The 12,514-nt window shown below is 48.8% G+C and overlaps 1 protein-coding gene across 2 annotated transcripts; it reads right to left on the reverse strand.

The window, feature by feature from the left end:
• Nucleotides 1-8,247: 8,247 nt before the first annotated feature.
• On the reverse strand, nt 8,248-11,681 carry LOC123407710 (F-box protein SKIP31). Of its 2 annotated transcripts, none has more exons than XM_045100898.1 (8): nt 11,380-11,681; nt 10,968-11,302; nt 10,799-10,883; nt 10,399-10,509; nt 9,696-9,870; nt 9,493-9,617; nt 9,217-9,277; nt 8,248-8,719 (listed from the first exon to the last, which is right to left on the reverse strand). In XM_045100898.1, the coding sequence occupies exons 1-8, from the start codon at nt 11,584-11,586 to the stop codon at nt 8,649-8,651; spliced, it is 1,170 nt and encodes a 389-aa protein (XP_044956833.1). In that variant the 5' UTR covers nt 11,587-11,681; the 3' UTR covers nt 8,248-8,648. The 2 variants fall into 2 exon arrangements, with proteins under 2 accessions (XP_044956833.1, XP_044956834.1); XM_045100899.1 differs by having other exon boundaries at nt 10,968-11,299; nt 11,380-11,666.
• Nucleotides 11,682-12,514: the final 833 nt, after the last annotated feature.

The following is a 12,514-nucleotide window of genomic DNA, read 5'->3' on the forward strand; positions in this document are numbered from 1 at the left end:
GGCGGCGCCTCCGGATCGATAACGCGATGAAATCTTCTCTCTTGATTTTTTTCCGGGACGAAAGGGAATAAATAGCGCTGGAATTGGGGGGCGGCAGAGCCACGTGGGCCCCACAAGCCTGGTCGCCGTGACCAGGGGGGAGGCCGCGGCGACAGGGCTTGTGGCCCACTGGTCCGTCCCCTCCGGTGGATCTTTGCGCATGTATTTTTCATATTTTCCAGAAATATTCTCCATAAATTTTCAGGACGTTCCGAGAACTTTCATTTCTGCACAAAAACAACACCATGGCAATTCTGCTGAAAACAGCGTCAGTCCGGGTTAGTTCCATTCAAATCATGCAAATTAGAGTCCAAAACAAGGGCAAAAGAGTTTGGAAAAGTAGATACGATGGAGACGTATCAGCTGCCACCAACCGCTGGCCTTCATGTGGTGCACCTCACTCAACGCTGGAACCGAGGTGACACGGAGGACCCGGGCGCCATGGCAGCACACTGAGATGCGACCGGCCAAACCATCATCGCTGACTGCGGCCTCGACCGGCTACAACCGGGCCTGCTATCGCTCTAGTCGGCTTGGAGCCTTGCCTGCTGGCACCGACCGGTCGGCCCTTCTCAACAACTCCAGGTGCGAGGGGAAAAACTGTTGGCCCCCCTCGCCCGGAGGCCTCCGAACTCCAATGTTTTTGGGGGCTGCTGACATGGATAGTACCCCTCGGTATACCAAGAGTGGAGATTAGCGGTCTCCAAGACATTTGGGGCCGCCTAGCCTCCCAGGCCTGCTAGCAACAGTCGGCCCATTCGCCCAACTCAAGTCCGACCGACTGGTGATAGTCGGACCCTTTGACCAACCCAATACCGGCCGGCTGGCGATAGCCGGCCCCTTTGTCCTGTACACGCATGGCCGGGTGGCGATAGCCGACCACTTACCGATGCGTATCCGGCTGCCTGGCAGGGCTCGACCGGCCGGTTGGCCTGCCGCCAGCTGGACGGCCGGCTCCCGTCCCATCCGACCATACCGCCGTACGCACACAAGACAAGATGAATGATCACAGGCTATCACGGCAGCAGTACGCGCTGACATGTTCGGCCTTGTTGCAACGTGATGATGGGAGGGTCAGCGAGGTTACACGGACCCCGACCCTGACCGGGCGAGGCAGGCCTGTAGCCACGTTCCCCTCTATCGCCTGCATCCTGACGGCTCGACGCGCTCGCCGCTGAAGCACACTTTCGGCGGGCCCCATGACAAGACTCAACCACAGGTGGGACCCGCAGCCGGCCCGAGAGGCTGGCAGCCGGCCCCCACCCCCTATCCTACTGTTACCACTGTATCATCCTGGCTACACTATAAAGCCTCCCCTCAGCCCACACAGAGAGGCACCCTCACGTTCAGCGGGATATAGAGAGAGACACACCAGACACACATAGAACACCATTTGAGGCACCGAGATCGGAAGCCAGTGCTCCGTCTCCCTCCTCACGAACAGCTCAAGGAGCAACCTTTGTATTATGATTCTCATATAGTCACACAGGCAGGACTAGGGGTTTTACCTCATCGGAGGGCCGTGAACTTGGGTAAACCGACGTCATGTGTGTTGCGCCAACACCCATTCCCAGACGCTGTCAGTGCCCATCGGCCCCAAACCACGAGTTAAGCTACCCCATGGCATCTGTCCCGGAAATACCACGATAAAATCCTTCATGATACTTGTGATCTGCGTTGGGTTTCCCGTGAAGAGGAACAGGTAATTGCAACACAATACAGATAAGTATTTCCCGCGATTAAGAAATCAAGGTTTATCGAACCAATAGGAATATCAATCCACAACCGTCTTCAACAGCTGCACACAAAGGAGCAAAGAACTTGCACGCAACGCGGGCAAGAGGGTTGTCAATCCCCTTGATCTCGTTATTTGCAAGCGAATGAAGTGTGTAGATAATTGTAGAGAACTGTAACTTGCAAAATAAAATAAAAGAAAACAGAACAACAAAGAAATTATAAGTTTTCTGAATATATACGTGAATAGACCCGGGGCCATAGTGTTCTCTCGTGGCATCTCTCATGAAAGCAACATATGGTGGGTGAACAAATTATTATTGGTCAATTGACAGAACATCGGATAGTTATGTGATTTTCATGACAATGATCATGTGTACATAGGCATCACATCCATAAGAAAATATGTCGACTCATGCCTGCACCTACTACTATTATTCCACTTCAAGAGCGCTTCCACGTTTGCCTCTCTACATATTAAGTTCATGACAAACATAGTAATGCTTGGAGAATGATGACATGATGTAGACAAAGTAAACCCAACCAATATGAATAAATCCCATCGTTTTAACCTTACTGGAAGAAACACAAAGACGTAGCTTGTCCCCTTTTGTCACTGGGATATAGAAACTCGTCAGGTTGAACCCACTACAACGCACCCCTCTCACCGAAGAAATACCAAACTACTTGGCGAAAGCAATTTAATAGATCAGAGAGGATTACGAAGCTATGATGATCATGCAAATAAGAATCATAATAATTTCAGAGAAGACTCAAATACTTTTCCTGAATAATCTGAAAATAAACACACAATTCATCGGATCCCAACAAACACACCGTACAAAAGAATTACATCGGAAGACCAAGAGAGAGAGAGAGAGAGAGATAGCCATCTAGATACTAATTACGGACCCGTAGGTGTGTCGTGAACTACTCACACATCATCACAAGGGCAGCACGGTTGACGAAGTGGCCCTGCATGATCGACCCCCTCTCTGTCAGAGTGCCGAAACGGAGCTCCAGATGGGTTCGCCGTGGAATAGAGAATTTCGGCGGCGGAAAAAGTGTTTCGGGTGGCTCATTAGGGTTTTGGGGATTTTAGATGATTTATAGAGCAAAGAGGGACGACAGGAGGCACAAACGGGCGCACCACACAAGGGCGTGACCACCCCTCCTAGGCACGCCCTGTTATGTGGTGGCACCCTCATGCGGCCTCTGGTCTTCTTCTGAAGCTTCCAGGCCTTCTTTTGGCCCAAAAAAATCATACTCCCTCCATTCCACAATGTAGTACGCCTGTGCTTTCGGAGATCTAAGTTTGACCATATATTTATCCTACGAGACCGATTGCGACGGAAGCAAAAATTGTACCATTGAATTCGTAATTTCGATACAGATTAAGTGGTATAGTTTTTTCTCTTCGCCCTAGTCGGTATCATTGGTTAGACTTATGGTCAAACTTAGATAACGGAAAATGAAGATGCGCTATATTATGGAATGGACAGAGTATTAAAGTTTCGGGTCAATTGGACATCATTTGGTACTGTAAACCTGAAAAACCAAAAACATACAGAAATAACAGTTGACATCGGGCACTGGGTTAATAGGTTAGTGCTCAAAAATAATATTGATTGGTAAATAGACACCCAATAAGTATCCTAGAATGATATTATAATATCATGGAACAATCAAAAATTATATATTGTTGGAGACATATCAGCTTCCCGCGTCGCATTCATGCCAGCCCAGAGCATGTAGTGTTGGAGATATGCCCTAGAGGCAATCATGTATGATGATATTTCCTATGCGTTTATGAATAAAGATAGTCCTTATACATTATCAGTGATGTGTATTAACAAGTACGTGACTTGTTTGTGAGACTATACATTGTATGATGGTTGTCATAAATGATCCCTAGTCGAAAGAGTTGGGTGGACGCGCAACCACCTAGACTAGCATATGATACGGTGGATGGTTCGGTCTCACTGACCATGTAGCATTGGATGCTAGCCGGATAGTATGGACTCAAAAATATCTGGTCGGATTCAACGTAGTAGGATCTGAGTCGAGATAAGGTCTGAGTTGGACATACCCAGCTATGAGACGCAATGATAGGTCATTTGTGAGTCTCTAGTACAACATACGTTCTATGTCCTAAGACCTGAGCTGGCGCATGTACTCAGGATGGTGACAGACTTGCTTTGGGCCGACCAAACGTTACTCCGTAACTGGGTAGTTATAATGGTAGCTTTCGGGCTTGTCTAGACCCATGCTGCAAGACGTGGTAGAGCAAGATGGGATTTGCCCCTCCGACTAGGAGAGATATACTCTGGGCCCCTCGGGTGATCTGACCTAGTTACGCATGGCCATGCGATGAGGATTATGAGATAATCCGAATGTTGGTCAAATTCACCGGAACAAGAAAGAGGTCGTGCGGCAACAAGGATGACCATGTCGCCTTGAGCACGATAACGTATATCGTGTGTCAAAGGGAACATAAGTATGAAGTACAAGTTCGCCTAACCAGCTTCATCGGACACTTGGAGTCGGCACGTCTTGCTAGAGACCGCTACCGACTAGCCGAGTCGGACGTGGTATGACTCGCGACCAAGTGAACGAGAACCTAAAGGGTCGCGCGCTTAAGGGAAGGAACACATGGGCTTTAGGGTCCGTGTGAAGCCCAAGAGTTGAGCCCGCACTGGACGCCTATATATAGTGGAGGTGTGGCACTCCTATTCGCCTGATCGCTTCGGCGTCGTCATTAGGGTTGTGCATGTGTTGCATCTAGCCACCTCCACTCGGCGTCGCCGACCGTGTGAACTGGACCTAGCAGTCCGCTGCACGGTGTTCCTCCTGCATGCGTGGATACCGTTAGAGGCGGTGCACCTGCGCCACTCCGGTGAACCTGTACGTGGGATCCAGCGACCGGTTGTTCGAGGGAGATCGTACGAGGAGGAGACGGACCACGCGGACGTGCTGCTCATTTACTTCCGCTACACGGCACTGCGCGTCTAGTGGTAACGATCTGTGATCCATCTCCGTAACATGTTCTTGGTTGTTCTTCGCGTAGGAAATTTTTATTTGCATGGGATGCGCCTATCGTAGAACCCAACATGTAGCGGTCGTCATTAAAGCCACTATTTGACCGGATGAAAAGGCGCACAAATGGACGCGACCTCTCGGGCCTCGCCGCTTCAATGCGAACGTCGTGTCCCGAGAATCTAACTTCGGTAGATGCCTACCATTGACAAGGGCTGACCGTCCCACCGCATGGACTGGTCGCGACTATTTAAGTCGTTCTGAGCACCGCACCTCCCTCATCCCCATCCCATATCTTTCCTTCTCTACATTCTCTTTGAGTCAAACCAGCGGTAATGCCGAAGTCCTGGCTCTCCACGTAGGTAGGCGGTCCGGGTGGGAGCTCGTCATCTGGCGGATCGTGGTGCCGCCACCCTCGGTCACCGGGGCCATCGGCATCCACGGCGACGAACTCCTCTAGTTATGAGAAGGAGCTGCCGCAGCAGTGACCACGTTTGCTGTCGGAGGCGACTATGACGGACGAAGAATTGGTCTATCGGATGGAGATCATGACTCAGCATTCACTCCGTTAGACAGGATCGGTGCCACCATCACCAGCTTGCATGAAGTACGAGCCACCGTCCCCGCCACAGGTTTGCGTCAAGAATGAGACGGCATCCCCGCTCCGACAGGTCAAGACGAGAAACACGAATACAATTGGTTAGAGAAATCTATTCAAAGCCTAACCTAAGCATTTTGGTTTTCTTTTGGCCCACCACCTACTTGTGCGCCTCTATGTCGCACGATCGTAACAAAAATACTTTGGATGGAGCTTAGGGAATCTCCAATGCGGATCCTTAAACCACCTGCAACCGTTTGTATTGCACGGTTTGGATGTGTTTTGCCATCTATTGCGGTCTTGTATCGGTGCAGGCAAGTACGTACATGTTTTTTCTCACAAACCGGAGACAAAGTGGGGGCGGGGGGGCTTTGCGGGCGTTTGGACCGATTTTGCACCCACGTGTGACTAATATGCCCCACCAAAAACCTCAATCACCTGTCTCGCGCTTTTCCAACAAACGCCCAAGTCGCTTGTCGCGCCACATTCATGCCAACCCAAAGCATGCACCGGTCGACGTTGATGTAGTTTGACGTGACCGGACATAAGCACGGTGCCGACGGACGCAACTTCTCGGGCCTCTTCGCTTCAACGCGGACGCCACCCAAAGAAACCAACTTCAGCTGATGCACCACATTGAAGTGGGCTGATTGCCCCAACGCCTCGTCATGGACGCAGAGTTTTAAGCCGTGCACCGATGACGCACATCCACCCCTCCTCCTCTTCGAGCCCCAAAAACTCGAGTGGTGATGTCGAAGGCATTGTTTTACGCACCGGTAGGCAGAGGCAATGGCAGTGGAAGTTCATCATCGGGTGAATCTTGGCGTCGCCACCCTCGCTCTCCCGTCCCCTCGGCATCTTGGGCGGTCGGCTCCTTTGGCATGGAGGAGATCATCATCTCCTCCGACGACGAGAAGGACCAGCCGCAACAGTGGCCCCGCATCCTTGCGGAGGCCCCTCTGATGGATGAAGAATTCATCCATTAGATGAAGATCATGACAAAGCGCTCGCTCCATCACATGGGCCCGACAACATCATCATCGGCACGTGTCAAGGAGTCTGCGTCGCCACCGTGTGAAGCACAAGGTGTAATCCCCGGTCCGTCGGGTCAAGAAGGAGCCCACGTCGTCCCCGCGCAACTACGCGTCTAGATCGGGTGCCACATCAAGGAGGAGACAGTGTCGTCCCCGCGCAATCTTGGCATCCAAATCAGACGACTCGTCAAGTAGGACCACCCATATTGACGGGCCCTCGTCGTAGCCCTGCCAAGTCAAGGAGGAGCCGCCGCCCGTGATCACAAAGGTGCGGGGTTGCATCCTCAACTACCTCGCTGGTGGTGGTCTCGACGTGCCCTATGGTTCGAGGGTTGCCGTCTTCGAGGTGGAACGCGCGACATGGCAATAGGCGTGGTACGATCGATGAAACGCCGCCCGCCGCTCGACTACGTCAAGTCCAACGTGGCGCCGGAATGGGCCCGTAATGACCCGCACCTCGCTGCCGCGTGGGCCTCAACTGCTTTGTCGCAACCGCGAGGCATCGTTGTCGCCTTGAGGAAGAGCTTGCCAAGATCGAGGAGTGATCGCTTAGCGACTCCTCCGCCAATGCGGGTAGGGTCAAGCCTGTCGCTAGAGCTCCACCGCCGCTCGACTACGCCAACTCCAACGTGGCGCCGGAATGGGCCCATAATGACCCGCCTCACTGCCGTGTGGGCCCTCAACTGCTTTATTGCAACCGCGGACACGACCGCGAGGCGCCATTGTCGCCTGGAGGAAGAGCTTGCCAAGATCGAGGAGTGATTGCTTAGTGACTCCTCTTGCAATGCCGGTAGGGTCAAGCTTGTCGCTAGAGCTCCACTGCCGCTCGACTACGCCAAATCCAGCGTGGCGCCGGAATGGGCCCGTAATGGCCCGCACCTCGCTGCCGTGTGGGCCCTCAACTGCTCTGTCGCAACCGCGGACCCGACCGCCAGGCGCCGTTGTCGCCTTGACGACGAGCTTGCCAAGATCGACAAGGAGTGATCGCTTAGCGACTCCTCCGCCAATGCTGGTAGGGTCAAGCCTCTCGCTAGAGCTTAACGGACGTCGTCGACATTGGCCGCGGCGGCCATACGCACAATGCAATAGGAGGCGGACTCGCTCCTCCGCGAGCGGTAGGCACCCGCAGCCCTACAACGCCCTCCCGCCGCTGGAAGGTAGGCACCCGCGGCACTACAGCGCCATTTCACTGCTGAAGGGCCGGCGCCCACATTGGTGTGACAGAGAAGGGAGGCTACACCCTCCCGCCGCTGGAAGGTAGGCACCCGCGGCACTACAGCGCCATTTCACTGCTGAAGGGCCGGCGCCCACATTGGTGTGACAGAGAAGGGAGGCTACACACAACGCAATAGGAGGCGGACTCGCTCCTCCGCGAGCGGTAGGCACCCGCAGCCCTAAAACGCCCTCTCACCGCTGGAAGGTAGGCAGCCGCGGCCCTACAGCGCCATTTCACTGCTGAAGGGCCGGCGCCGACATTGGTGTGACAGAGCAGGGCAGCTACGCGTACGAGGTGGTCATACCTTATAACTATAAGGTTTATAATTTTCTTTCAAGTTTCCAATTTATAAGGTTTAGAATTTTCTTTTAAGTTTCCAATTTAAGACAGCCGAAATATCCTTTTTATGTAAATTATGTTCGCTTGAATTTCGACCAGTCTGTTGAATGCGGTTTGAAATGTATGCAGATAATGTTAGTCGAGCCGCGTGGGTCAGCATTGGGAGCTCCATCCAGCTGCAGCTATCAAGAAACTTACCAGCGCGCCATCCAATCCATTGTTACGCCAGCACCAAACATAGAACGGGAAGATAAACCAGAAGGTGAAACACTTGCTGATTTGTATGCTAAAAGAAACAGTAACTTAATACATGCCTCAACTACTTCAGTGAATAGGTTACAGTGCCCACAAATGGGCACTGTTGTGAGGATTACAAGTGGTCAAGCATTTATTTTATTACTAGGATACATCTCTCATAATTTAGGAAACTATACAACAACATATCAGCTCCCTCGACTGATTGAAAAGCATACCAGCATTTCTGCTGATTTTGCATTCATAGGCACATCCCCAGAGGTCGAGATCAAGTAAAGTGTAGTATAGAGCTTCCTGCATCTTATTTCCCTTGCCAACCAAAAACTTGCTCTCGTGTAGCGAGCACACGGAGTGAAGGTCTGAAGGAGGTCTGAAGGATCAAATGACCGGGAGAATATCAGCAGAACCGCAAAGCGTACTCAAGTTCCTTCTCGTCGGCACAGCTGTAACCCAACTGATAAGCACGTGCTGTTCACAGAAGGAAAAAAAAATGGATCAGTAACTCAATGCACTGTAATGAATCAAACACAAACAATGAGATTGCATTTACAATACAGGAGGACTATTTACCACACTACCAGTATTAGTAGTCATATAGTAATATAGAATGGAATTGCAACCCTTTCATTTCCATACTGCTCTTCTTTGGCTGTAGCCAGCCCACTTGCGTAAGCACATTTTAGATAACCAAATATCACCTAGTAACTACGCCACCTTCTGCAACACTATCTGGCAACACTATCAAACACTCCATAGCAGCAGAAGCGGGCATTTATATATTTCTAGCTAGTACGATTTCTAAATCGACAGCTTGATGTATGACATGCATGTAACATGAAAAATGCTCAAATGTACTTAGTTCATAATCCGACATAGTAACTCCATAATATTCATATTTGCTATAAGAATAACGCAACATGCATGATGGAGGAATATTTCTCAATAAATAAAACTCGAATTAGTACCAAATCGTCCAGATCCCATGAATGGCTCTGCTTCATCAGTCACACCGCCTTGCTGCTGATCCTAAAATTGCAAACAAGCAAAGCTTAGTGATAAGTACGGGACCAGACAAAGAAATTCAAATAGAAATGATGAACTGTTGGCCTCATCAACTGAGGATTATAAAGACGGATTCGCTAGGATAAGATCATTCAAACCCGAATCAGGCACATTCTTACAATATATGGTCATTGCAAAGTTTATGGATAAAAGAGGATATGCCATGCATTGGGACTTACAGTATCACAAGTGTCCCACTCGTCATCAGGACATAAAAACCTCTCAAAACAGTGCCCAGATATCGTACAGACAAGTAACCCACTAGTTTGGTCCAAGACAAATTCACGACAGGCATCATCGCAAACTAAAAACAGCAGAAAACAACCATGTCAGGCATAAACAATTATATGTGACAAGGGAGTGAGAGGAAATATAAATATACCATGTACACGACCAGTCTTCTCACAAATATAAGCATCACCAATCTGCTTATAGAAGCAAGTACTTCCGGAGCAAGAATGCCCCTTGACTGCATCATCAGTAAGGCCTCTGCGGCTTTTCCAACTAGACACCTGATCAGCTACTGTCTTATCAAGAACAATCTTGTCGTCATTCACCTTTAAAAGTAAGACAAGAAAGGTTCAAGTTTAGGCAAACAAAAGATAATTCTTTGGAATGTGAGGCTGAAAGATAGATTGATGAAGAGTAAATTTTGCAGAAATAGAGATTCATACTACTATGAAGGATCTACATATTTAAGGAATTTTTTCATATACTACAGATTTACAGGGCATTTTGTCACAGAACTACAGGTTTTCTGTCACCCTAACTTTCAAGACCTCTTGTGCAAAACAGTTTTTTTGGGGGGCCTAACTTTTTTTCTGCCCACATCAACAAAATGAGAACTTCAGCAAGTAGATTGAGAAAACCATTTTGTGATGAGGCTTGCTTACAGGCCTGGTACATCAGGGCTGTTTGGAAGAATTTCAGTCCACCATAACAGCTATAGTTTTGTGATAAAAACAGCCCCTAAATATGTAACAGAGTGAAATCGTTTCTCTCCAAAGTTTATACACCAAACATGTAGTTATGTGAAACTTACACATGAAAGAAGAGATAAAAAAAGCTAAAAAATCAGTGATTACTTCTGAGGGAAGGGGTGCTTGACTCCTTTTTGCAGCCTGCATCTGGATATAGTACTCTTTGAATTCTGTAGGGGTATATCTCACGAATTCAACCATATCTTCTCTGTCTTGCTGGTGTTAAGAACAACAATAACATCATTAGCAAATGCATATGTTGCAACATGAAAATGAAAAAATTAGCTCTCATGACTAGTCAAAACAGAATTGGCAGGCATGTACATTCAACTGCTTGTGTACATGCGCTTATTCTGGAAAAAAGGTAGTTCAAATTGTATGGAAATATTCACAATTAATTAAATGGATATGGCTTATGAACTTCGAAGCTAATTTTTGCGATTCAATGCCCATGGCTTCAATGAGATCAGACTAGAAGTATTATTTTAAAAACAGGTGCGACTACCTGAATATAGAGGCTCTTCCAAGCGCACTCCCTGAGTTTCGCGTTAGAGGTGGCATTAGAGGACAGGCCCCACCTCATACAATACCTTACAAAATCATGAAGGGATAAGAAACGTTAGCCAAATTCACAAACTGGAACAGAAGGGCAATATTTAACTACAGTAGCTTACAAGCGGCGCCAAAGGGTCTCGTCAGATGCGGCGGCGTTCATGAAGCGGCAGACAAGGGCACACGAGATGAGGTCCTCCGAGGAGAGGAACTTGAAGATCTGCAGGAACAGCTCCGGGGGGACGTTGGTGAACATGCCCGTGTCAATCTGAGGCGGCCCCTCCGTCAAAACCTTTCCTTTTCCCTTCTCCTTCCTCGCCCTCTTCTGATGCTCGTCCTCGCTGCCGCTGCCGCTGCCGCTGCCATCTCCCTCCGACAGCGAATCTTGCTTCCTCTTACCGTTCTTCGCTTCATCGTTCACTCCCGTCTCCTTCTCCTCCTCGCCCTCCTCCAGCTGCTGCAATCGAATCCCCAATCAGGACAATATTCGCTAAAAAAAATAGAGGGAGAGAAAGAGAGATCGAGCGCACTTACGTCGAGAGGATCTTCCTCGCTGGATCCGGAGAGGATCTCGAATTCGAGGAAGCTGGCGAGGCCGTCGACGTCTACGTCCTCTTCTTCCTCGCCGCCGCCGCCGCCGCCGCCGGCTTCAAGCTCACCTTCCTCTTCCAGATCAGGCTGCCCTTCATCAGGATCGGGTTCCGCGGCCGCCACGTCGCCCAGATCCCTCCCGTCGGCCATGCTCGTCCTCCTCTTCGCCGTCCACCTCGCCACCGACGGATCGCCGCTCCTCCTTACCCTGGACTGGAGATATTGGTGCGGTTGGACGATGCGTCACGTGAGCCACCAGAACGCAGCTTGATGGGCTGAATCATACAAACGGCCCAGTACGCACACCTGTTTGTCACAAGGAGAATTTGGGCTCACATCAATGGTTGATTGGGCTATTGTGACGGGGGCTGAGGATCACGGGACCTCCTATTCGCCGCTCTGTGCGGCACCCAGTCAGGGCTTCGCACAGGGCGACCCCCGACTGGTCCGGCCCAGTAGGTGCACAACAATTATAGTTTTTTTTCCTTTTCTTCTTTTTTTTCTGAAACTCCAGATTTTTTTTTCTGAAAATGTAGAACATTTTTATAAAAGCAAAAAAAATGATCGAATTTGAATAACAATTTTTGAAAGTACAGAAAAAAATTTTTAATTCTGGAACACTTTTTAAATTCCGGAACACTGTTTCAAATTCCGAACATTTTTTCAAAATCTTGAACAGTTTTAAATTCCGGAAATTTTTTTAATTCCTGGAAAAAAAATTAAATTCCAGAACATTTTTAAAAATCCGGAACATTTTTATAAAAGCCAGAACATTTTTACAAATTCCGGAACTTTTTTCAAATTCCTGAACATTTTTTCAAATTCTGGAACATTTTTTCAAAATGCGGGACATTTTCACAAATTCTGGAACATTTTTTCGTAATCTTGAACATTTTTTCAAATTACGGAACATTTTTTCAAATTCTACAACATTTTTTGAAAATTCATAACTATTTTGAAACAGAAATAGAAAAAAACAAACAAAAACAGAAACAGAAAAAACAGAAAAATGAAAAAAAAACGGTTCAGGGAACCTTCTAGAAGTTTCCCAAAACCAAAAAAAAACCGATTGAAACCT

Source organism: Hordeum vulgare, chromosome 7H, assembly GCF_904849725.1.
Source record: "Hordeum vulgare subsp. vulgare chromosome 7H, MorexV3_pseudomolecules_assembly, whole genome shotgun sequence".
Taxonomy (NCBI): domain Eukaryota; kingdom Viridiplantae; phylum Streptophyta; class Magnoliopsida; order Poales; family Poaceae; genus Hordeum; species Hordeum vulgare.

Bases quoted from the DNA above. Each gene is read 5' to 3' on its own strand.
- LOC123407710 (XM_045100898.1), bottom strand. From the start codon at position 11,586: ATGGCCGACGGGAGGGATCTGGGCGACGTGGCGGCCGCGGAACCCGAT. The intron at 10,510-10,798 runs GTAGTCGCACCT...TCTTAACACCAG, and splicing joins GGAAGAGCCTCTATATTCAG to CAAGACAGAGAAGATATGGT. The intron at 9,278-9,492 runs GTAAGTCCCAAT...TTGCAATTTTAG, and splicing joins AGTGGGACACTTGTGATACT to GATCAGCAGCAAGGCGGTGT.